The sequence below is a fragment of the Podarcis vaucheri genome, assembly GCF_965113315.1.
Source record: "Podarcis vaucheri genome assembly, chromosome: 5".
Lineage (NCBI taxonomy): Eukaryota > Metazoa > Chordata > Lepidosauria > Squamata > Lacertidae > Podarcis > Podarcis vaucheri.
In genome coordinates this window covers 42,351,076-42,377,146 of record NC_138763.1, presented here as the reverse complement: position 1 = coordinate 42,377,146, position 26,071 = coordinate 42,351,076, and the positions used below count along the sequence as shown (strand labels likewise).

At 42.5% G+C, this 26,071-nt stretch overlaps 1 protein-coding gene across 1 annotated transcript in view; it reads left to right on the top strand.

Moving 5' to 3' along the window:
- HS6ST1 (heparan sulfate 6-O-sulfotransferase 1) overlaps positions 1–13,394 on the top strand; it is a 190,108-nt gene extending 176,714 nt beyond the window's left edge. The window contains exon 2 of the mRNA XM_082225324.1: positions 5,972–13,394. Coding sequence (XP_082081450.1) covers positions 5,972–6,680 — 709 coding nt within the window. The 3' untranslated portion in view covers positions 6,681–13,394. The remainder of the gene's footprint in view (positions 1–5,971) is intronic.
- The last annotated feature ends 12,677 nt before the right edge of the window (positions 13,395–26,071 follow it).

The window sequence follows — 26,071 nt, the reverse complement described above, 5'->3', positions numbered from 1 at the left end:
AGGTCAGAGTACCCTTTTGACCTATATAGTGGTACCTCTGGTTATGAACTTAATTTGTTCCGTTCTTAACCTGAAACCATTCTTAACCTGAGGTACCAGGTTAAGGGGCCTTGCACTGCCGCCGCACAATTTCTGTTCTCATCCTGAGGTAAAGTTCTTAACCTGAGGTACTACTTCTGAGTTAGCAGAGTCTGTAACCCAAAATGTTTGTAACCTGAGGTGTTTGTAACCCGAGGTACCACTGTAACTGCATTGCACTCATAGCTTGAACCAGTAAAAGTGTTCCTTGGGTTCATTCCATATGGTAATTTATCATGTCAATGCCCATCTACTTGGGAGTAAGTTACTGCTTGTTTCTTCCTAGCTAGTGTGCATCCCCATATCATTTTTGCAAGCATAAGGTGAGTCCTTTGCTGTTTGTTCAGCCAGACACGAAATATGGGTTAATTGGCCCAAGTTAGACTGGTAAAGATGAATCATCTCCCAATGCTTGGCATGGCCTGGTCATATGGTCCTAATCTTGCTGTACATTTTAACCATGGTTTTTTACAGGCTATGAGTCCTTTATACCATAATAGGCACACAGGAAACAGGTCTGTGTGAAGGAAATAAGCACTTTATTTCTTGCTGTACATTTTAACTAATTAAAAAGTACAGCAAAGTTAGGACCAAATGACCAGGAGAAGGGCAGGCAAGACGAAGGCACACTTACTCCAAAAACGTTAAAGGAGATGGCACAGTGGGCTGCAAGGTAGTTTATGGGAAAGAACCACGTAATGGAAAATGGGAAATGTGGGTTTGAACCCCCCACACTTGTAAGCCCCCACCCTGTAAGGGTAGGTATTGTGTTGTAGGAGTCCTGACAGTAACAAATATGCAGTTGGCAGTGTCAATTTATTCATTTCCGTATCAACTGAAAAGTCACTTATGTGCACAGGCTTTCGTTTGGTATTAGTTTGGTTAGTTAGCCTTATGCAGGAAAAAGAACTCACTGGTTTGGAGGTTGCCATTTTATTCATGTGGTTATTACTCCAAATTACTGTTAAGATTTTAATGTATGCTTAAGTTTTATGGATGTTTATATGGTTGCCACCCACCCTGAGAACATAGTGATGAAAATATTCTAAGTAAACAAGTAAAAATTTCAGAGCCATTAGAATGGCCAACTGCCTAAGTGGCAACTCTGGAAGCAAGAGAGAATCCTATCTTTCTTTTCTGTAACAGATTGGTGACCTCCTGTGTGAATGGCTCATTAAATGGCACTGTGTTCGATGCAGGGATAACCTTGGAGAAGGGATCGATAGGAGCACAATAATTTGCTTAATTGCTTCCATGAAGCTAAAAAAATTAATTAGGCAAAGCAGCAAGAGTTCTTCTTTTGGGGAGAGAAAGGCTGACACAAGAAAGCTTATTCTCTAGGTACTCAAAGCCCAGGTATATTTTTGCAAAAGTCTAGACCAGATAAGCCCTCCTGCATTTTATCACGGGCTGTTAGCACCAAGGATAAACACTCTGGATTAAAGCAATGCCCTATAGCTTGCGATATAGGCAAAGTTGAGGTTGGCATGGAGGACTGTCTTTTTCCTGAGAAATATATATATTCTACCACACTGTTAATATTTGTTTAAACAAAGCTTGAGTTAGGAGGTAGGAGTTTGACAATTTGACAATTCCCTAATGCGGCTTCCCTTTCTGTCCCAGTTTCTCTTGCCAACCATGAGGGACTAAAGTGGAAACATTTAACAAGATGGAGCCTCATTAGGCTATGGTTGCAGGCCACCAAAAGACAATGTGTAGAGAGCCATAGCTCAGTGGTAGATAACCTGCTTTGCAGGCAAAATGTCCCTGGTTCATTCTCCAGCATCTCCAGGTACGATTGGAAATGTCCCGTCTGAAACACTGGAGAGTCACTGCCATCCAGAATTGACAAGACTGAGCTAGATGGACCAGCAGTTTGACTAGATAGAAGACAGCTTTCGATGTTCCTGTGTTATGCCTACATGAATGTTGTTGTGTGAGAGGAAACATCTGTTGTGCTTTTTGTCCATTAAGAAAATAATGATCTAAAACACCCTTCATCCGAAAGGGATCCAGGGCAGTGTCCTATAATAACATCAAATACATTATAATCAAAGCACATGCAATAAAGTAATAAAAACTAAAAGAGAAAAACCAAACGTAGCCCTTTTAACATGGCTGAGCAAACAAGGATGGCTTAACCTTGCTGGAAGCCCCTCAGAGTGGCTGGGGAAACCCAGCCAGATGGGTGGGGTATAGTTATTATTACTATTAACCTGGTGCTGAAAACATCCTAAATAACCAGTCTTCATGTCCTCCTGTAGTGCATAAGATACGGGGAGCCAGTTCAGTGGTCGCATCTGAAAGATCAGCACCATGAAGGGCAGAGACCAGCCCTGCCAATACACCCACAGCTATGGAATAGGAAGGATTAGCATACAGTATAGAAATAGTACAATCCTGTACATTTCTACTCAGTAGTAGATCGCTTTGGGTGTGATTCACATAACAAACCCCAACAGTGGAAGCCCTGTGCAAGGGTGAGGAAAACATACTAAGGTAATGTCAATAAAAAGCTAGGACCAGAGTCTCTGTGCCCTGCAGTGGCTGCCTGGTTCTTTTAGAACACATGGTTGTGTTTCCCTTTCCGGGAAACCCAAATGCCATCCTGCACCATGTATTGATCACTGGCAGAAGTTCCATATCTGGTTCAGAGCAAGTCATGCAAACCAATTTAGAAGCAATGAATTTCCACATATTTGATAGGTGTATGGAATTTATATTTTACTTAGCATCCATCTGGGATTTCTTGACACAGGATTTGGATGATTGTGCAATTGTAATCATCATCCACTGCCAGGTGGTCACCTTTCACGGCGGAAAACCCTAGCTCTAGGCAGGACTGCAGTAATAATAAAATACTGCCTCTTGGAAGAGCCAAGGTGAGGAGGGGACAACTTAAAATTATATTTGGAACTTCTAGTCTAAAGACAGATACATCCACCAGAGTTCACCCTTTTTAAAACTAAAAGGCTATAATGTTTAGAATCTGTCGCTCACTCTCGCTCTCTGGAACATCTGGCATCAGTCATCACTTTCCGGTGCCTTCCGTTGTCATATTTTATCCCTGCCTGTTAGGGGTTTCTTAGCACTGATAATTTAAATCATAGCTGCATCCTGGTCAGAGACGATGAATCATTATTATGGGCTGCTATTAAATGGAATGAGAAGAGAAAGAAACACATGGGAAGTTGACCCCCCCTCCACCCACCCTCTATGGTTACTTATTAGACAGTGCGACATCTTTAGCTTGGTGAGAGCCTGAATAGCAGACATTCCTATTTGCTCTGCTTACAAAAGCAGAAGTTGAAAGACATGCACTCCGGACTTCCTCCAATGCCCATTAAATGAAATTAAATTTCTGTCAGTGTGACTTCAGCTGGGGGAATGATGCATTCAAGACCCTCGTGAGTTACCGTATTGGCCTGAATATAAGCCTCACTTTTCCCCCAAATTCCGACCATGAAAAGTTGAAGTGTGGCTTACATTCGCAACCTTACGGAATGCAACCAGGAGTGTGGGACAAACAGTGCCAGGAGCACGGCAAAGCAGCAGCCGCCCCATGTGTAGTCCCCCATCCTCTCCCCCAAGGCCAGGTAGGGGGAGAGAGAGGAAAGGGAAAGGCCGCTGGCAACACAGTGCAGCTCCCCCCCCCCCAGCCCAGTATGCAGCCAGGAGCAGCAAGGAATGGAACGGCTTATATTTCAGTATTTTTTTCCTCTTTTTTCTCTCCCCCCCCTCCAATTTAAAAGGTGCAACTTATATTCAGGTGCGGCTTATATTTGGGCCAATGTGGTATTAAGGAGTAAGGACATACCATTGTTTGCAGTTTAATTTCTTTGCCAGTGTCTTTGGTGCACTTTTAAATGAAATGGCTGCCTTATGCAGCAGTGGGTATTGCCCATGAAAGAGAAGTCACATTGGAACTTTTGGTGGGTGGAAAGTTACCTGCTGGTTTTAAGAAGGGCAATTTTTTATTTTATTTTTTATGTTGGGCATCAAGGGTTAAATACAACCATGTACATCACTAGATAATTGGTGACCTGCCTCCGCCAGAAAGTGCAAGGTCATTGGGAAGGAAACTCTGTTTGAGGTGATGAATTGTGTGGTGCCTGATTCACACACACAAGTCTTTTACTTGACGTTGCACTCATTGCCCGATGGACGTGCATGTGTCCTTAGTATATTTCCAAACAGCATAATATTGTCTCAGTCTACTTCAGCATTCAGCCTGTTAATTTCTGTTTGCATTTCTCAAGCAATGCTTTCAGCCATGGTGTATCACAGTCAGGAGGAAAGTGATTTGGGGTTGGCCATGTTAGAAAGTGTGAGCAACCATTTTCAGCCTTCACAGGCAACATTGGTCACAACTGGTGCCAGGCTACACTCCAGCCATGCAAATCCACAGGTTTCTTTCTACACATCCATGTCCCACATCTCTCCATCCTCCCTCCAGGCAAAAACACTTAGGGAGAGTGCAGAGTAGGCCAGGGCCTGGGGAGATTCCAGCAATGCTGTAGTTATGCCTGGGCACTCTGTGTGCGAAGTGCGAGTTATCTGGGTAGTAACTGTTGACCAGTGCTCCAGAGTGAAACTTCTTGACTGAATTTTAAGGTGCATGGTAGTCTGAAAGGCCAGTTGATCCCTAAAGCAAGCAAGCTATATGAGGGTGGTAAATCATTTGAATTCCATTTATTTATTCTGACATTGCAGTATGTTGCTGGAAACAAATACAATGAAGCATTCCTGAATTTTTTGGAGGGGGAGACGGAGATGATTTCTGATTAGGGGAATGTAATCCTTTTGTACATAAGTGAGTTTATCAAAGAGATTCTTATGAGAAAGAGGAGACCAATTGTAACTGCATTTAGATATTGGTCTGTTTTGCACTTCATGGTAAGCTATCGTTCAAAATAAACTATGGTTTTCTATGAAGCTGCAGTCTGCTGATGCATGCTGCTTCACATTAAGCATTGGGCAAACCATGATAATTGGAAACCAAAGCTTATTCTTGATTTCTACACGTAGATTGGAAGAAGCAAACCATGAGCACTGATTCATACATTATGCTAAACCAGCACTCTGGTTTGCTTTATCCTGACTGGAGACATGGATGAGTGAGTGAGGACTGAAGTGTGCATCATTGTGCATTGTGCACCAGCATGTTGCTTACAGCAATAATTTATGGCTGAACATGATGTGCAAACTCTGGGAGGAAAAATATTAATCCCTGTTTGGGGAGTAAATAACCAAAGAATTGGCTGGGTTCCTGGATTCAAAACGTGGGGCTAAATTTACTCCAGCAGGAGAGAGCTGCAGTAGCAGAGTCTAAACTCACAAAAGTTAAGCAGCAGTTAGCACCACACTTGTCTCATTCTACAGCTTGTTAGAGCTTTTTGTCCCTTTTAGTCTGCTTGCAAACATCTATTTCTACCCCTCTTGCAATGAACAGACCAAACACTGTTAAGTATGTTCAAAATGATTTACTTATAAAACATTCCAAACATCAAATTCATGCCTTTATCTAAGCAGCAACAGTGAGAACACAGGCAGAATGCTCTTGGGTAGGAAAAAAACAGGGAGATAACTTCAAACATGTGCTGTGAACGTGGAGCTTGCTTAGACACATCTTTCTTGGTCATTTACATGGCACGGAGAACAAGGGAACAGGAAGTGGGGGGTGACTTAGCTAAGTCTAGGAATCCAACTCTATTGTCTTAACCCCTTCATGCACCAACTTGTACTCATGCATAGTTATATTTGACTGCAATTTCCCACACAAAGCAGCTCATTGATTATTGTCCCATCTTCTATATACGCTAGGCCTCAGAGCGCCAAACAGTTATATTACAATGTGTATAGAATCCTTACATACAATTCTTCTTTCTTACAGGAAGTTTTATTACATCACTCTGCTGAGAGATCCTGTATCCCGTTACCTCAGCGAATGGAGGCACGTCCAACGAGGAGCCACCTGGAAAACATCCTTGCACATGTGTGATGGCCGGACGCCAACCCCCGAAGAGCTGCCATCATGCTATGAAGGCACAGACTGGTCAGGCTGTACTCTTCAGGAATTCATGGATTGCCCATATAACTTAGCCAACAATCGCCAAGTGAGGATGTTGGCTGACCTGAGCTTGGTGGGTTGCTATAATATGTCCTTCATACCAGAAAACAAGCGAGCACAGATACTGCTGGAGAGTGCTAAGAAGAATCTCAGAGACATGGCCTTTTTTGGCTTGACAGAGTTCCAGAGGAAAACACAGTACTTGTTTGAGAGAACTTTCAATCTGAAATTCATCAGGCCGTTCATGCAGTACAACAGCACAAGGGCAGGTGGAGTAGAGGTAGACAACAACACCATAAGGAGGATCGAAGAACTTAATGACTTGGACATGCAGCTGTACGACTATGCAAAAGACCTCTTCCAACAGCGATACCAGTACAAGCGGCAGCTGGAGAGGATGGAGCAGAGGATAAAGAATCGGGAAGAGCGGCTTCTTCACCGGTCTAATGAGGCACTTCCCAAGGAAGAGACGGAAGAGCAAGGGCGCTTGCCTACTGAGGACTACATGAGCCATATTATAGAGAAGTGGTAGCCTTGACGGAATTTTATACTGAGAACAGGATTTTAGGGTTTCCATAATAAAAGAACATGGAATTAAAAACAGCAACTCTTATTTAAACAAAAAAATGGTCTGTAAAACAGAAGGTAGAATGCTTCTATAAACAAAGGGTCTTTTTACTGTTTCTTATAAGACCAATGGGGTTCTTAATAAAATAAAATAAAACAAAAAAATATTAAGGAATCAATCCTAGAGAGCTCAGAGTTTAAAATGCACAAGCGTAGGTCCCCCAGCTCTGACGCCAAATACAGTGTAATGTTTCATATCCTCCTAGATGCAAATCTAGAGGTCACGGATAGTAGCTTTGTAACCACTGTTCTCCCTTGGCAAGAGTAATTTGATCCTCAGAAATGTCAAATGTTTTTCTCCCTTGCTCAAGCGAGGTTTTCAGTTGCGAAAGTCATAATAAATGGCAGCGAATTTGCCAGACGGTGACTTCCCTCCAGTTTCAGCTGCTTGGCTTCAAATGGAAAACCATGGTCAAAAAGAACAGAACAGTATCAAAACAAGCAATCAGAAAGGGAAAGGGAAAGTTGAGAAAGAGAAACATTCAAGGAAGCAAAATACAGCCTGGACCGCAAATCAAGCACAGAAGTTTGAATACATGGCACTGGTTGACCTGCATGCACACACTCCCAGTCCTACACACTGCACTACCAAAACAACCGGTGGGTTTGTGCACAAAATATTCTCAGCTTTTACCTCATGGGCAGTTATTCAAATGCTAACTACTAAATCCCACATAAAACCAAACATGGGTTCTTATCACATATTCATGAAAACGTCCTTTCCTAGAAATAACTGGGGGATGGGATACACCAATCCCTGACATTTAAAAGGAGGTAGTCTATGATGTTCCCTGCAAACTGCTGATCACCACATTGTTGGCTGTTTTCTTGCTTATGTTTATGCTTCAAAACACTCTTTGCTTCCAGTGGGAAGGCATTTTATTTGAATTGGCACAGATGTTACATATTCAAAATGCTCATTGTTTGGCATTCCATGCTGTCCTCAGTGCCCACGAGTGGTATGGAGTATAGGGCTTCACTTTAAGCGTTCAACTGGGCACAAACTCCATTGATTTCAATGGGATTTAGAAGCAACTAACATTTGCTGCATTGCATCCACCAGCTGTAGGAGTGCTGCTTTGTTGAACTTAAGAGGCAGTGTTACCACTGTTTTCCAGGATGGGCAAAGACTGCCTTGCCTTTGTCTTTTTTTAACAAAGCTGTAGCATTTGGAAAACTGGGCATCTTGACTGATTCTCTGCTTCAGGCACTGTCTGGTGTTCTTTTCCAGCCTGTAATAACCACAATAATCCCTTTTCCTCTCTCTCTTTTTTTTAACATCTAAGTTTTGTTTGGATAGCATCAAGTGATAATTTGATCTCCATCCAAAGCATGTGTCTTTCTTTGCTACTAAGCCTTTCTGAAAGGGGGGGGGAGGCTCAAACAAGCTGTGTTTGTCACCTTCCTTCCCTGTTCCCTAGGATGCAAATGACTAGGTTATAGATGAAATCGAAATAAGCTGGCAGTTAGGTTGATGCTCAATGGATGGACTCGCTATGTATCAGAGAGAAAACTGGAAATATAGAAAGAGAGGCTGATATATTTATTCACAAAGAAGCACTGTCATTTCCCATGGTTTGTAATGGATTTCCCTCTTCCTAGGCTACTCTTGTCTGCATAGTTGCCAAAGCTTTGGGTTCCAAACTGTAGTGTGTGTGTGTTTTCTCCCCCAGAAGGAGGGAAGCCATGTCTCTAAGTATAGAAGCCTGCCTGATTAAGCACACAGAGCTTGTTATGTCTACGCATTCTCTACAACCAGTCAGTGAAAAGGGATTTGGAGTGATATGGAAATTAAAAACCTAGTAAAAAAAATCCCACCCCATGCAGGCTGATTGAAAAACCTGTCCTTTTCTTTCAGTGTTTCTCTGATCAGCCCAAATGCCCAGGTGCTCCTGATTACCCCACACTGAAAAATATGCAAGTTCTTAAGTACTTTGCCAGATCTATTTGTCAATCAGTGCTAGTGTGGGTCTTGTATGGGCCTGGCAGTGTTTCTAGGAATAAGGCCTTCCTGTTCTCTGAGTGTGCACAGCTGGCTAAAAAGATGCCCTTGAGGTTTAGGAAAGGAAAACTATCTCATCCTAGTTATTTTGGGTTGCTTATTTTAAAGCATTATTTTGGGTAGAGGAGCCTGCAGGTTAAAAATCCTACATTTGGGGATGAATGGCAGTTTGCTAAATTCCCAGGACACCTGTGCATTTCTGTAACTAAAGAAACTCTTTACAAACAAAAGCAAATGCTATTTCACATTCCCTTTTCTCACAAACGTATGTGTGCTATGAAGAAGCAGCTGTTCTATATGCAGAGCATGTAGCTTTAAAGGCTTTCTACTGTGCATTCATAGTTATGGATCTATAATATAAAAATGGTTGCAGCAGCTAATCCATATTCATAGCGTGAAGACTGGAGAGCCTGCTGTGTTATACTTTGCACGATTGGTAGCAGGTTCCGAAGGCCAAACTCTGCTTCCACATTTTGTGTGGTTAAGGATAAAAGTGGAGTGTTTTGTTTGTTGTGCCTAAATTTTATTTCCACAACAACCTTAATGGATCTTGCCTGTGGAAATCTTAGACCTCTGGGGAGATCAGTGGTAGTCTTTCTCCAACATTTTCTTTGTGTAGCATTGTGTTTTAAGAACAGACTAAGGAAATAAAACTACTGAATGTTGTTTCATCAGCTTCCCTTAAATCTACCCAAGGAAGGTGAGTAAGGTTCCATACCTACTCCATAGTAGGGACCTCCATACCTGCAGCTGGTGGAGGGGTTCCCTATTTCAAGTCCCAGCTTTGACATATTATCTCCTTCCCCTGAATTTTCCTGTTTACAGATCAAAAGCATTGATCTTAAACCATTACAAAAAGGCTTATTAGTAGGCATGTCATAATTTGAACTTAAAAGCCTAGGTACCACTGAAGGAACTCAGGGTGCAGCTAAATGGCTAAGAAGCTATAATAGAGTGCAGGAGGCAAAGGGAAACTGGTCTGTGGCTTTCTTGAGGGCTGAGAAGAAAAGAGTGTGATAGAGTCTTTGCTTGGACACCAAATGTCCTTTCTTGGGTGGCTTTAAGCATTGAAGGGCATCCAACATTTTGGTGGGTAGTGTTTCCGCCCTTTCACCTCCCGTGTCATTGACTGAACTTTTCCTATGTTGACAGCAACGGCGTATAAAGTTTATAGTCTTGGTTCCAGAGAAGTCTTGCAAATATCTACTGCAGCCACTGAAAATCAACATCTGTATTCAGCCATGTGAGCGGCTACTGCAGAAAAAACACTTCTGGCTCAGGACAAACTTCTCCCCCCAGTGCTCATAGCTTTCCACTATTGCAGTCCTTAAGACAGTAAGTAGGTTTTGTAGTGTCAGCCAACCACCTAAAGTCACACTGAAAGTGATTGAGAAATGGTTTTTCATGGAAGCCGTTTGGAGCAAAGGGCCAATGAAAGAGCTCTGAAGGAACAAACACAATACCTTTAAAGTACATTCAAAGTACATTGTTTCCCTTAAAGTATTCTGGACACTGTATTACCCCACACAAAGTTACAATTCCCAACAACCCTTAATAAACTACAATACCCAGAATTCTTTGAGGGGAAATACACTTCAAATGTGCTTCAAAAGTGTACATGCTTTAAATGTGTGTACACAGCCTATGATAGATCAGACCCTAGCCTAGCAAAACATTTTCCGTAAAAACAAGATATATTAGATATGTTGTTTATCGGCCATCCCTGCAAAACTATTTCCAGAAGAAAGCATTGTTAAGAATGCTTTCCAAGTGAATAACAATGCAGGATGAGGCTGAGGGTAGCTTTTCCTAACAGTGGTTGTACTAAAAATAAAAGTTGGAGTGAAGAAATCTTCACAAAAAGAGGTATTAAGTAGCCAGAAGAACTGCTGCCGCCTTTGCTTTTGATTTTTGTGTCTTACTTTTGCTGTGGTGTCTACACTGATTCTTCTGCCCTTATACGGGAGGGGTAGCCAACATGGTGCCCTTCAAATGTTTTTGGATTCCAGTTCCCCTCAGCCTCAGCCACCAGGACCAATGCTCAAATCTGATCGGAGTTGTGAGTCCAAAAATATCTTGAGGACATCATGTTGGCCAACACTGTAATAGAGAATGAGACAACGCCTCCTAGTCAGGATACATAAATAGAACTTCTAGGTTCAGAAGCAGCTGGCCTCTGAATACAATTTGCAGTTGAAGGCAATTGGCCTACTATCCTGCTTGTGGGCTTCTCAGAAGCAGCTGGCTGGTCACTCTGGAAACCAAGATACTAGGCTAGATGGACCATTGGCCTGATCCATTTGGGTGGTTCCTCTGCTGCTAAAAAGCTGAAAGCTTTACGGGGATTGGTACAACTGGGCTTTTCTCACTCTCCCTGCACTCAGGAGCAATCCATCTGTGCAACAAGCAAACCAAGTCAGAGGAGGTCCATGCAATATTAGATTGTAGTACAACCTGGTAAGCTATGGACCTCACTTCCTCCAGGGTCTGTCTGGATATAAGAGCATATGGAGGGCAATGGCAATTCCAACACATGCACACAGAACATGAGAGAATAAAGGCCAGTGTTGGTCCAGGATCCTATGGGATTCCAGCACAGCAAGACATTGACTTGGGAAGCAACCTTAGCTCAGTGGTAGATTCATGCAGAAGGTCAGTGGGCTAAATGGACAAATAATAGACAGTGGGCTAAATGGACAAATAAGCTTGACCTGCTTTAAGGCAGCTCTCTATGTTTCTTCTTCACTCCTCAGAAGCATTCTGGCCAGCACATGTCTACTCTGATCCAAGGAAGAAGGTGTAGCCTGCAAAGCTTTGCAGCATCTCTACTAATACCTTGCCTGGATCCTGGGTAGCAGGAAGGAACTAGGCCAAACAATAGATTGCTTGATTTGTGCAGCAAAGGGTCACAATGGCATACACAGTATGACTCAAGCCCCACTTTCAAGGAACTTCTCCTTAGGCAATTTGAAATACATGCTCATTTGGGTTTTAGGCTGACTATATCACCAACAAGGATATTCAGAGTGTCTGCAAAGAGCTTTCCTTGGGGACCAGGTGCACTTGCAACACCTGACACCTGCAGTGCACATCCTCATTCAGCCCACTCTGATCCCTCAACAGGCATGGCTAATAGCACACTTTGCACTGTGCAGTTTCCGCATGAGGCTATCTCTTGAAGACACGTACCTGTCTAGCAGAAAGGCAGGTCATAACTTTCACAATTTAGTGCTAAAGTGTCAAAGCTGGAAGTAAGTTATGCGCCTTAATCATCATGGGAATGTCAGTCTCATTGAAACTTGTAGATGCTCCAGAATAGTTCTGACCAGACTCCGGCTGGTGCTATAATGCCTTAAAATCCATTTCAGCCATGCAGCTCTTCATAGTTAATGATGAAAGGTAACGAATTGACGCCAGCACCACGGAAATCCTCATACTGTTCATTCCCTCCACTGTTTTACAAAGCATATGCTTCAGATCGCAGCTCTGCTCAGTTTTCCTCTTTGTTGAATGATGCATTATCACATTCCACTAGCAGAAACAAATTCAAGGGTTGAATTAAAGTCCCTTAAAGCACAGAGCAATTACCCAACCAAATAATTGTCACCAGGAGTTGACTGCATGCACTCATGCGCTGATCCATTGAAAAGAGGCTGGGTTTTTTTTCTTCTTTTATTATCATTTTGCTCTACCGTCAGTGAATGTTTTGGTTTCCAATAAAATCTGAAGGGCATTATATGCAAATGAGCCTCTGCCCCCACCCCACACTTTTCCTCTGTGGTTTTACATTTCTCTTCCCCTTTCTCAGGTGCTCCTTCTATATGCTGAACTTGGGAGCCATGCTATTAAAAAAAAATTATGTTAAAATTATTTTCAAAGGACGATTTGTTTTGTACATGTTGGAGTATGTTTTTAACTTATTTTTATTGCCTCTTTCAAACTGCTTTTAAAGTGCTTTTTGAAAACATTTTCACTGTGACGTTCCTATACTCCTGTGTTAATCGCTGGACAAATCCTCAGGCATCGCCAGGCTTTGCCAACATAAATACTCTTGGAATCAAATGAGATCTATCTTGTGTCATGTTGCTTGCTTTGCTCATGTAGTCCTTGCTTTCCCCATCACTGCCTGAGAAGCACCAGGAACCGCATGGACAATCCACACACAGGATCCCATTTCCCTTCCTTGAGTGTTTTTCTCTGCCAAGGAACAGAGTGCTACTTACGATCTCTCTAAACCAAGTCCCTCCCTATTTTTCCACCCTCTTGAGATCTGAGAACAGGCTCTTCTGATCAACACTGACTGAGAGAAGATCCCAACAGTTGTTTTCCAGTGGACTGAATCTGTAAGGTCTGCATGTTCGCTGCAGGAACTAAAAGCAATGTTTAATTTGAATGAAGCAACATTTAAAGCTTTATATATTTATTTATCACATCTCTCTTTTTTTAAAAAAAAAAGTGTTAATGAAAAGGAAGCCTGTTTCCTTTTCAAAACCTATGACGAAAATGGACAAAGCAAAGTAAAAGGAACAGTCATCTAATTGTGGTTTTTCCCCCCTTTTCTTTTTTGTCTAGATCGAGACTGGATGTTAGCAGATTAAAATAAACCCTAAAAACATTGTTTGGTGTACATGTTATCTTTGTTCTGCCTCTCCAGGCTCTGTTTTTCATTGATTTGGCTAGTACTAAAGTATGACAAATCCCCGGGCCTTTATTACAAGGGATGGAAGTTGCCCTGGTTTGGTGTGGGGCAGATAGGAACATGTTAAAATGGGCTATGGGTGCAGAACTTTTCACAAGTTTTCCTGTTCAAAACAGCAGTAGGCAGCATGCTCATTATAACATACGTAGTTTGAATGTGAACACTTGGGTGCTGGGCGTGGGGGGACTGTGTTGTTTGGGGTGTTGTATTCTAACCTTATGTGCCCTACTTTGAGTAAGCCTCTTTTTTTTTGGCTGAAAAGTAATACAAGAATAAACTTTATCCTAGCCTTCAATTCTTAGAGCTAGCTTTGGACAATAATATTAATTGTCATTCTTTGCCATTGAACACGGCAACCATTTTCTATAGACGTGTTAAAAATGACCACTCATGGTGAGCACATCTGAAAAAGTGGCTCTGTATTCAGGGATACTTCAGATACCAACTGTGGCACAATGAAGTAATGCCATGCGATACATCTACAACCTGAACACATCAATTTCAAAAAGACCGTCCCACCAAGGCGCTATGTATCATGTGCAAATGTGCATGGCACAGGCAAAAAATTAAAGCACTACCCCTGCTGCTTTGGCTGACAAGGCTTCTAAGAAAGAATACCTGTGGAATCAGAGGTTGGTCTCTGTTCCTCTAGAATGCAAAGTCTCATTAGTATGAAAACGCCATCTGGCTTCTGCTAATGGCTAGCAAAATCTCCTTGCACAGGAACAAGAGTAAATTAATGGCTGCTGCAAGATACCTGCAGGGACAAGGGCGCCAGCTCACTGCCTCATTAAAAACTCCTGGTTGATGCCTCTGGGAGAAGGGAGAGAGGGAAGAATACCTCCTCGGGGGATCCCCGTCCACGTTTCACTGTACTGTGTCCTAAGATGCTACAGCAGCACCAGCAAAACCTATTCGCCTCTGGAGCAGGTAGCATTTCCAATAAAGATCTGAGGCAGCAAAAAGTACGCATGCATGTGAAGGAACCACCTGATTGACACGGGAGACACCAGAGCACCAGAATCAAAAGTAATACAGTATATGGGATGTGCAAGCACAGTCTATGGCCCCCCCAAAAGGAAAGTCACACCTGGGATGTCTCAATGAGGCATATGCTAGTGGCAACTCTCATTTTTTTCTGAAGAAGGCCATTGCAACTTGCAATACCAGTGTAGCTCACAAATGTCTGTGTATACATGGTCCATTCAGGGTGTGAGTATAGCTATGATCACAGGACATACTTGTCCTATCCACAAACGGCATCACAATGAATTGTGGGCTGTTCAAAAACCCTCACGGTCAGCATAATGGAACAAAAATGAACCCGAGTGGGGAATGTGCACATTTTTTTTAATGTCACACAGCAATGTTTCCATAGGGATCTTGCCAGTAAGCAGAGAAAATAAGTAGAGAAAAAACAGTAATTCATACCTTAAATCAGAACTTTTTTCAGCCGGAACTCAGTTCCAGCACCTCTCAGGTGGATGCCATTGTCGTCATAAGAGAATAAGGGAGGCATTCATGGCGAGTTCTGGCACCTCTTTTTCTAGGGAAGCCTTGTATAAGGAGCTTTTTAGTGTTTAATATTTTATTATGTTTTTATATATGTTGGAAGCCACCCAGAGTGGCTGGGGAAACCCAGTCTGATGGGCGGGGTACAAATAATAAAATAATAAGTATTATTGTTGCTGCTGTTGTTTAAATATTGCACTGCCTTAAATGCTTGCTTGTTTGGAAAAGAGATTCCAGATCTGTATTTTCATTTCATTTCACATTAAATTTGTATACCGCCTTTCTTTATTACTACAGTCATACCTCAGGTTGAATGTGCTTCGGGATGAGCGTGTTCAAGTTGCGCTCCGCGGCAACCCGGAAGTAACGGAGCACGTTACTTCTGGGTTTCGCCGCTTGCGCATGGGTAGACGCTCAAAATGACGTCACACGCATGTGCAGAAGCTGCGAAAAGCGACGCACGCATGCACAGACGTGCCGTCGCTGGTTATGTTTGCTTCTAGATGCGAACGGGGCTCTGGAACAGATCCCGTTCGCATCTAGAGGTACCACTGTATACGCAAGGTGGTTTACAAACTGAAGAAACAAGAAAATGGGCAGCAAAGATCACACACGTATTAACGATCTGATCCAATACAAAAAAGTCACAATAACTTTAAAATAAACAATATATCAAATAAAGCAATATTCAATAATCCATTAGACTATAATAGTAAACAGTAAAATTAAATATCAGCAAATAATAATCAGTTTACACTTACCAGTTACAATAAAGAATTATTAAACTATTGTCAATAAAAATAATGGCAAATCACAATGCATAAAATACCACAAAACATACAAAACCACGTAAAAGGGTCAAATTGAGAAACAAGGACACACAATTTATAAAAAAAAAAAAAATTATAAGTATCCCTGGACTACTCTCAATTCTTGGTGATACTGAACACAGACCTGATAACTTTATCACTGCAGGTGGCACATTAAATGCACTCTCAGCCTTTATACCTTACTAGCTCTCCAAATGCCATTGAGTCATTATTTCCTCACGCAGGGAGGAAAGAAAGTGGATGGATAGATAAGCAAATGCTTGATTGCTATGCTAAAACTGAGCTTCTCGTAAGACTCTGCCCATCCAAAGGTTTGCTTCCGTATAGGCTGTATACCCCACCTTTCAGTGTGGACAAGAGGGCTTATCATCATCAATAAAATAAATGTAAGCAATCAAACCCACAAAGGTAAAAAGGATTGAGCCAGCAGATAAAAAGAACAGTTGAAACATTAAAAGGATCTTAAAAACTATTATGTGCACACGACAACACAACAGACCTTGCCTGATGCACAAAAGGTAACGAAGATGGTGCCAGCAGAACATGTTTAGGGCACAATCACAAGCCTGTCCACACACTCTACTGGGTGGTCCTCCCTGCTCTGTCCCTGATCACTATGCTTTGGCTGATTCCAACCCCTAACCTCCACGTGGTGAATACTGCAACACTTGTCACCCCAGTTGTCACTTGTCTACTCACTTTCCACAATAATCCACTATGATTCAGTTACTTAGGCCAGACATCTGAATGAATTTGAATGAATATCTGACAATCCGAATGAATGTCTGTAAACCACAGGAGAGGACAGTGTTTTTGTGCTCTGGTGCTGCTTCCCACCAGCATCTGAGTAGCCACTGTGAGAACAGGATGCTGACCTAGATAGGCCACTGGCCTGATCCCCCAGATTCTTCTTATGAATTCAGAAATAAAACCTCTCCAACCTAATTGTATTAGCTTTACTTGGACTGGCAAAAAAGGGAGCGGGGCTCCAATATTAGAGGAGCAGATATCTACCTCTTTTGGAAAAGTTGAGGCATACCCAGAAGTATACCCCAAAGCAATAATGTTGACAAATGATCTGTTTATATTATGCTTTGTCATATTATGCTCTCCAAGATGAGCTCCTGGGATTGGGTTGGATTGCTGATTAAACCTTCCCACTCCATATATCTTGCATACGCTCCTAACAATAAGCAGCTGCTCATTATTTTGCTGCCCCGGGAGACTGCCTGCTCTTCCGGCATGCAAGAGCTGACCCTGACAAGCCCAGCGTCGTATCGGAAGAAGAGACAATGGCATCCTGCCTGGATCAGCAGAGCAGGGCTTCTATCTAATCCAGGATTTTAGCTTCCATTTCAGCCTTGGAGACTTTGAACAACTGTGCTCTGTAAAGGACTTAGAAGCAGTCCTCTGTTTGAAGGGCTGTCAGGGGACAGTCCTCTGTTTGCCCCATAGAGAAACCTTAAAAGGGGGGCCTTGAATTTCAACAGCTTCTATGTTATGTGGGTGTTGCAGTTTCAACAGCCTTGTGAAAGGAGGCTGTGAGTGTAGGGGACCTGGCTGCCATGTTCCAACCATTTTATTAGGTGACCAATACCAGTTCAGTCAATCAGACTCTAGTCCTCTACCTTGATATATGAGGAATACTTAGGTAGTGTTATGGTTTGAGGGATCAGCCTGAATGATACATCTGCATGTGGGGTTAGACTGTATGGCAGGAAAGCAGTCAAACCAGTTCCTTTGTTAAATTCATGGTTAAGCACCACCACTTACATTAAAAAATATTGCCCTGCTGCTATAGAGATTGGGGTAACCTACGTCCTCACCTAGTTGAAACCTACATCACCTTGTAAGGTAGAAGAATGATAGCCAGAGTTTGTATTAGTTTTGTTTGATGCTGGAAGCTGGAGAGACAGAGACATGTCTTGCTGGGGGTTTTCCTGGAACTCTAAAGAGGAATGCTGTGAGCCCCTCCGTCCTGTGATCAAATTAGATATATGTGTAAATGAAACCGCAGTCTCCAACAACTTTCATTCTAAGGAAACCAAAACCTGGGTAAGCTCAGGCACCCCTGGAATCTCTCACCGCTCAGAGATTGGGCTGCACGCAACAGTCTGTTCTCATTTTTGTGAGGCCTACATCACTCTTCCAGCCAAGACATCTCCTTCCCAATCTATCCAAGAAAAGTTGTACGAAGCCAACAGTAACTTCACTATGTCCTCTAGATGGGCTGTTAAATCACCTTGGCGAAGCATGAGACACAGGAGAGTCAGCATCCCAACTGGCTACCAAAGGGGAATGCCAGGAAAATAGGTGAGTGCTTTCAAAATGTTTAACAAGCAGCAGGACATTTCCTCTCTGCTCTTTGGACTGAGAGCATTCTTCAGTCTGGCTGTGGTGATGGAAACCAGATGCTTAGTTAGCAACATACAATCAAACATCACGTTGCTCTGAATGTCTCCAGTATATGTCATTGTCATGAACTGGCAGGACAACAGGAAAGAGGAAAAGGATCCTGGCAAGGGATGTAGATGGGACTGGGGCAAGCAGAGGAAGGGAAAGGAAATATTCACAGGGCAATGGAGGATGGCAAGGGGATGGAGGTCTATGTGCGGGAACCAAAGCAGCAGGACTCATCACCAGAGCTAGAGGAGCTCTTGTTCCCATAAACACAGTGGGCACTGAGGCATAGGGAGCAGTGGGAAAGGTACTCTAGGAGGCTGAGGCAGGCAAGGCCCCACAGACCAGCTCCCGAGCTGGCCAGGTGGGGCTCGCTACCTCTGGGAGGAGGTGTGTGCTTCCTCAGCTGGAGTGGGCTTGGAACAGGTGAGGGTCATCTGCCTCGTCAAGCCCAGATGCTGCAATCAGCATGCAAGGTATAAAAAGGAAGCAGAGCTGAGGGGCTGTGTCTGCTCCAGTAGCCATGTTTGGATGCTCCTGGACCTCTATGGGGACTGTGCTTTGGGTTTGGCTCAGGACTGTATCCTGGTTGCTGGACTTCGGACCTGGCTACTTGGATTGACCCTGGACTGTGTTTCCTGAATGCTGGACTTTGGATTTGACATACTGACTTGCTGCCAGGTAGGCCAGGAGCTCAGGACAGTCATGTACTTATGAAGATGCCTTTTGATAGATTGTATTTAATAAGCATGTGTGTTGTTCCCGTCAAACTGGGCTGGGTTGTGGGAAGGGCCTTAGGGGCAGCATTGGCACACATGATTTGCACACAAAATGACCCAGGTTCAATCCTTGGCATCATCAGGTAGGGCTTGGAAATCAGACAGGATATCCACCGCCAAGTAATGTAGTCAATGGTGAGTAAGAGGGACCAATGTATCTGACTCTTTAGTTCCATGAGTTCTGCTGCCTTTTCTCCTCTGGTGAATCTGGGCTGAGGATGCAACGGCAGAGAAGAGATGCCCCAGCTGTTGTTGTTTTTTCTATTTTCCTACATTGCAAGACCAACTTCTCAGATGGAGTCCAGTATTTGTTTATTTTATTTTCAGGTAACCAAATTTTGATTGTAATAAAGCCTCTAAGCAGTTTAGAAAAAAACATTGAAATTACCAGTTAAAAGCAAATAATTAAAGGAATTTAACAGATAATTAAAATTAATAATAAACTTAAGAGATTAGACACGTATTTGGATAGCCTTGCCTTAAAAAAAATGTTTAAAGTTGGCATTGCAAACAGTACAGCAAAGTTGCCTGCCTGGTGTCAATAGGCAGGAAGTTCCAAAGTTTAGGTGCTGATTTCTTACAAGTGCAGAGCAAGTATTATGTGACACTTGTAACAGCATCAACTCCACAAATCAAAGTAGTCAAGTGGATACATATGGAGTAAGGTGATCCTGCAGGTGTGTGGTGTATGAGCTGGAAAAGAATTGTTGAGAAGATTATTTAAAATGTCCTCAGAAGAACAGAGGTTCTAAAAAGACGGCTAGCTACTTACTGGATAACGGGCCGTCCTAAGTCCATTTGGTGAAGGGCAAGCTAATTTGTACTTATACAGCTTAATCAAATATATTAAATAGCCTTGCCTATTAAAGTTCATGCCACACTATTTGTTAGAGTTTTGTATTGTTGTTATTCTACAACAGCCTAACACAGCTAAGTAGCCCTCTGGACTTTGGAATAAGCAAGCCAAAGGCCTCTGGCAGAATATTTTGCTATGGTTACAGGCATCCCAAAGGCCCAGCACTTGTGAAGAATGCACAATATCCTTTTCCCACTCCTCCTGCTCCCATACTGTTTTCCCCCCACCCTACCCTTTGAAATTGTCATTCCCCCCAAACTTCAGAGAGCAAGAGAAAGGATAAACATTATACCTTTCAAGTTCATTTGAAGCATGCTTTCCCCTCAAAGAATTCTGGGCACCACAAGTTTAAGGGTTTCTGGGAATTGTAAATCTGTGAGGTGTAAGTGGCAGTACCCAGAATTATTTGAGGGAGGAGGAAATGTGTTTCAAATATTGTGTGTGTGCAGCCTTTGTCAGGATTCTCCCATTCTTCCCCTCAGTCCTTGGCATGACACAAGCAAATGGAAGCAAGAAGCTGGAGTGCAGGAGGGTGTGAGCCATCTGAACTCCCACTACCATGAGTATGTCATTGTCTGCCCTTTAGTTCCATTTAATTTTTAAAATATTTAGTGTCTTTGCTTTCCTTCCGCACTTCCTCAGTGCTGGAGCACTCACCCTGCATTCATTAGGTTCAAAGGGCAGAAAGGTTTTTCTGACAGATCCATTGGGCCTTCCTTTTTTAAAAAACAATCCACCTATTTCTAGTCAGTGGAGGGCTTCCTTGCAGTATAAATGAGCATAGGAAGTCTTCTCTAATATAATTTTAATTGTGAACAGTAGGATCTCTGTTCCCCACAACCCCAACAACACACATAGCAAGGATATTCCCTTCTATTATTTCAGGATGATATATTGCGCTATTGTACTAGGCTCATGGGAGTACAGCGTTGCTAACACTTAGAAAAAAACACTTTTTAAATGACTGGGGCACCTTTTTATTTTATTCTTTGGGTTTATGCTTGCTGTTACATAGGTGGATAGTTTGGTCTGCCAGCTGGATAGCTCAGTTGGTTAGAGCGTGGTGTTGATAATTCCAAAGTAACAGCTTCGCATCCCATATGGGACAGCTGCGTATTCCTTGATATTGCAGGGGGTTGGACTATATTATCCTCAGGGTCCCTTCCAACTCTATGATCTAGAAAGAGAGAGCTAGATTAAGAAGGTAAACGTGTTTACACACACACACACACACACACCAAGAATCCTAGGAACTGTATTTTGTTAAGGGTTGCCAGGAACTGTAAATTCCACCTAAACATTAGGAAGAACTTCCTGACAGTAAGAGCTGTTCGACAGTGGAATTTGCTGCCAAGGAGTGTGGTGGAGTCTCCTTCTTTGGAGGTCTTTAAGCAGAGGCTTGACAACCATATGTCAGGAGTGCTCTGATGGTGTTTCCTGCTTGGCAGGGGGTTGGACTCGATGGCCCTTGTGGTCTCTTCCAACTCTATGATTCTATGAGGGGTAAACAATACTTCCCCAAGATTCTTGGGGGTGTTGAGTGTGCTTTAAATGTATCCTTAATGTTGGTAGCATCTCCTAGAGGAGCAGAATTAGAAGCTAAGTTGGCATTATCTACTTTTTTAGGGAAATGTTTGATTTCAATTTGGGAACCTCATTAGGTGTGGGTGTCTTTAGAGCACAGCTTTTGAAAGGTTAATTGGGGAAGGTGATACATTTCTCCTCTTGCTTTGCATAGGCAATCAGTAAGTCTTGGGTTTTTTCTGAAAGATTCTAAAATTGGCCAAATGCAAGATATTAAACAACAAAATATATTTGTTGTTGCTGTTCCTAGTAAGTAAGTAAGTAAAAAATTAGGGACTGTTTCCTTAATTCTGACCCAGTGAATTTCTACATATATATATTCAAAAAGAATTTAATTCTGTCCAACCATAGGACTACACAATTCCTGCCTTGAGGTTTTAACAAGAGGGAAAACTCCATTTGCCAGGACTGAAAGTTAACAAATGTTTCTGTTTTGAGAGTGAAGATCAATGCTGAAGTTAGCTTCAAGGAAGAAGATTCCCCGGAATCAAATTGTATTTACTTCAAAAGAGATTTCTTAAGCACTGCTTAAAACTAGTTACATTAGTGCATGTCAAAATGTAAAGATCGTTATTAGAGTTATCTGTAGACTGTTTAAATACCCTATTAATCTATCAAGCTCTCCTTCTCTGCAGACTAGAGAAAGCGATAATTTATAAGGGACAATGATTTTATGACACTGATGAGGAAGTCTGAACTCTCAAACTCTATTAGGGTGAATGAATCACAAGGTTTCCTCATGAGTTAATTAGAAAATCATTTTTCCTAATATAATGAAGTTGTGTTTGATTCTTAGATTGCTATGGCTGTCAGATTTATTATATCTCCAGATGGTCTGGTGAGCTCCTCTCCCCACCCCAAAAAGCTTTTTCATCATATTACGAGGTGAGGCTATAAGCCTATAATGCTGGCCAGATTCTGTTGGATTAATACCTCTTCTAGCATTGCTTCAAACTTTAAAATGAAAACCTTCAGAAAGGTGCAATTCACCTTTTGGGACCACAATCAGTTCCACATGAGAGATGATTAATAGTCTGACAAGAGACCATTAATTAACGCAACCCGAGGGCATTGCAGCCATAACTCTAACTAAATATTAGAATTATTAAAGGCAACATGTCCCTTAGATAAATGAGATCTGCTCAGTTGGTACTGGCTACATACCAACAGGAGCATAAAATTGCTTTGGAAAGTAAGAGCAGCACTGGGGCTGCCCTCCTCATCTGGCATCTCTCTGGTTGTGGTGTTGGTGCAACCCATGATGGAGAAGGGATGGGTGAGGCATTGGTAAGGTCAGTCCGGGGCAAATGTGATGGTTGCAGCTAAGCCAGTGCTCTTGCTGGTATATTTGTCCCGCACATCCCTTCTTCCGCCTCGCCCCTCCTACTCTCCATCACACTATGTAGCAGGGACTTGGCTGGAAGGAGGTCAGGTAAGCGAAGCAGCCTCGATGCACTGTCTGCTACTGCCACAAATCCGAACATAGTCATCAGTTAGTTTCTCACCTCTCAGGCTGAAGATAGGAAATTGAGGGGATGGCACATAGGGTGATCTCAGTCCCATTGGACACAATCCACTAGTGTGGATGCAGTGGCAACTGGCAGCTGTTAGACCTGGTAGGGTGGCTACTATAGCAGATATTAATATTTCACAGCATGAAGCAATTGGATGCATAAAGGCCAATACCTTTTGGAATATGATCCCCAAATATGACCCATAAATAGGATTCAAAGCTTTACTAACTAGAACTCCTTCAAAATAGGTACAAAACAATCAATGATATATCCAGAAGGCATATTCAAGCACAGGTTTTTATTTTTAAATATATAACATAATTACCATCAGAGCAAAAATCAAAGCCCTGTCTGTTGCCTTAGCCTGCATTCAGCCTAAGGCTATTCTGCTCCTAGAGAGGCGTCCTTATCACATCCTCTTCCCACTGTGCCTGGGAACAAAAGACCAAGAGGCAACTCACTTCAAAATGGAGATTTGCAACTGAATACCTTAATTGTGTGACCTAAGGTTCAACACTCACCTGAAAGAGCAGAAAACAGCAATAGTTGATTATCAAGCTGTTAGAGCTCAGAGAGAGCTTCAGTACAGCCCAATAGAATTTTCCAGTGTTAAAGATTTCAAAGTATAGTGGTACCTCGCAAGACGAATGCCTCACAAGACGAAAAACACGGAAGACGAAAGAGTTTTCCGTTTTTTGAGTTGCTCCGCAAGACAAATTTCCCTATGGGCTTGCTTCGCAAGCGAAACGTCTTGCGAGTTCTTGCGAGTTTGTTTCCTTTTTCTTAAAGCCGCTATGCCGTTAATAGCCGCTAAGCCGCTAATAGCCGTACTTCGCAAAACGAAAAAAACGCAAGACGAAGAGACTCGCGGAACGGATTAGTTTCGTCTTGCGAGGCACCACTGTATACATACAGTTGTTGTTGTTGTTGTTTAGTCGTGTCTGACTCTTCGTGACCCCATGGACCAGGGCACGCCAGGCACTTCTGTCTTCCACTGCCTCCCGCAGTTTGGTCAGACTCATGTTTGTAGCTTCGAGAACACTGTCCAACCATCTCGTCCTCTGTCGTCCCCTTCTCCTTGTGCCCTCCATCTTTCCCAACATCAGGGTCTTTTCCAGGGAGTCTTCTCATGAGGTGGCCAAAGTATTGGAGTCTCAGCTTCAGGATCTGTCCTTCCAGTGAGCACTCAGGGCTAATTTCCTTAAGAATGGATAGGTTTGATCTTCTTGCAGTCCATGGGACTCTCAAGAGTCTCCTCCAGCACCATAATTCAAAAGCATAAATTCTTCGGCGATCAGCCTTCTTTATGGTCCAGCTCTCACTTCCATACATCACTACTGGGAAAACCATGGCTTTAACTATATGGACCTTTGTTGGCAAGGTGATGTCTCTGCTTTTTAAGATGCTGTCTAGGTTTGTCATCGCCTTTCTCCCAAGGAGCAGGCGTCTTTTAATTTCGTGACTGCTGTCACCATCTGCAGTGATCATGGAGCCCAAGAAAGTAAAATCTCTCACTGCCTCCATTTCTTCCCCTTCTATTTGCCAGGAGGTGATGGGCCTAGTGGCCATGATCTTCGTTTTTTTGATGTTGAGCTTCAGACCATATTTTGCGCTCTCCTCTTTCAGCCTCATTAAAAGGTTCTTTAATTCCTCCTCACTTTCTGCCATCAAGGTTGTGTCATCTGCATATCTGAGGTTGTTGATATTTCTTCCGGCAATCTTAATTCCAGTTTGGGATTCATCCAGCCCAGCTTTTCGCATGATGAATTCTGCATATAAGTTAAATAAACAAGCAGCCTTGCCATATTCCTTTCCCAATTTTGAACCAATCAGTTGTTCCATATCCAGTTCTAACTGTAGCTTCTTGTCCCACATAGAGATTTCTCAGGAGACAGATGAGGTGATCAGGCACTCCCATTTCTTTAAGAACTTGCCATAGTTTGCTGTGGTCGACACAGTCAAAGGCTTTTGCATAGTCAATGAAGCAAAAGTAGATGTCTTTCTGGAACTCTCTAGCTTTCTCCATAATCCAGCGCATGTTTGCAATTTGGTCTCTGGTTCCTCTGCCTCTTCTAACTCCAGCTTGCTCTTCTGGGAGTTCTCGGTCCATATACTGCTTGAGCCTTCCTTGTAGAATTTTAAGCATAACCTTGCTAGCGTGTGAAATGAGTGCAATTGTGCGGTAGTTGGAGCATTCTTTGGCACTGCCCTTCTTTGGGATTGGGATGTAGACTGATCTTCTCCAATCCTCTGCTGAGTTTTCCAAACTTGCTGGCATATTGAGTGTAGCACCTTAACAGCATCATCTTTTAAAATTTTAAGTAGTTAAATACATACAGACATGCCTCCATTTCAGTGCGCAGTTAAACAATTATACTTAATAGCTAGGAGTTCATGCATGGTGTGGCCAATGGGGTCACAAGGGCATGACCAAGTTGTTCTGGTCCAGTGTCACTCATCACCTAGTTCATGGGTGGCCAACCTGTGGCCCTCAAGATGATGTTGGTTTATAACTACAACCTTCATGTTTCCTGGCCCTTGGGAGTTCAGCTATATCAATATCTGGAAGGCTAGTTATGTCTTAAAGGCAGTGTTCATAGATTTCCCTCAAAATATTTATCTTTCTGCAGCAAAATGTTTCTCCAGGCATGTGTTAAGATTATTGGAGCTATCCTACTGCCTAATGATCACCATAGGGCCTCCATAACCTTTAAACAGAAACCTCTCCCTGTTAGGTTGGTAATCAAAATGGTAGTTCAACATGGACTTGAGGAAACATTACACTTAAGTATGGCTCAGCACAATACCTATGACAGATTGATATGTAATTATTATGTGGTCAGTAGGTTTTGACTTAACTCAATTCCAAATTCTTTCTTACAGATTTTTAAGAAATCAATATCTTCTATTTGTTTTAATTATTGGGCCCCCTTTTAAATAACAGCCTGTTTATTCATTTTAGATGTTCACGTCCCTGTGGTTCATCTGTTTCTGTAGCAATAAACATTCAGCTGTGCCCTGAAAGTGTTCAGCAATTGACCTTTGGCTGATGGCAAGACCCTGATGTCCGGTAGGAATCTCAGCTTTGCATTTTAATTCTTAATTGCCGATAATGAGCAG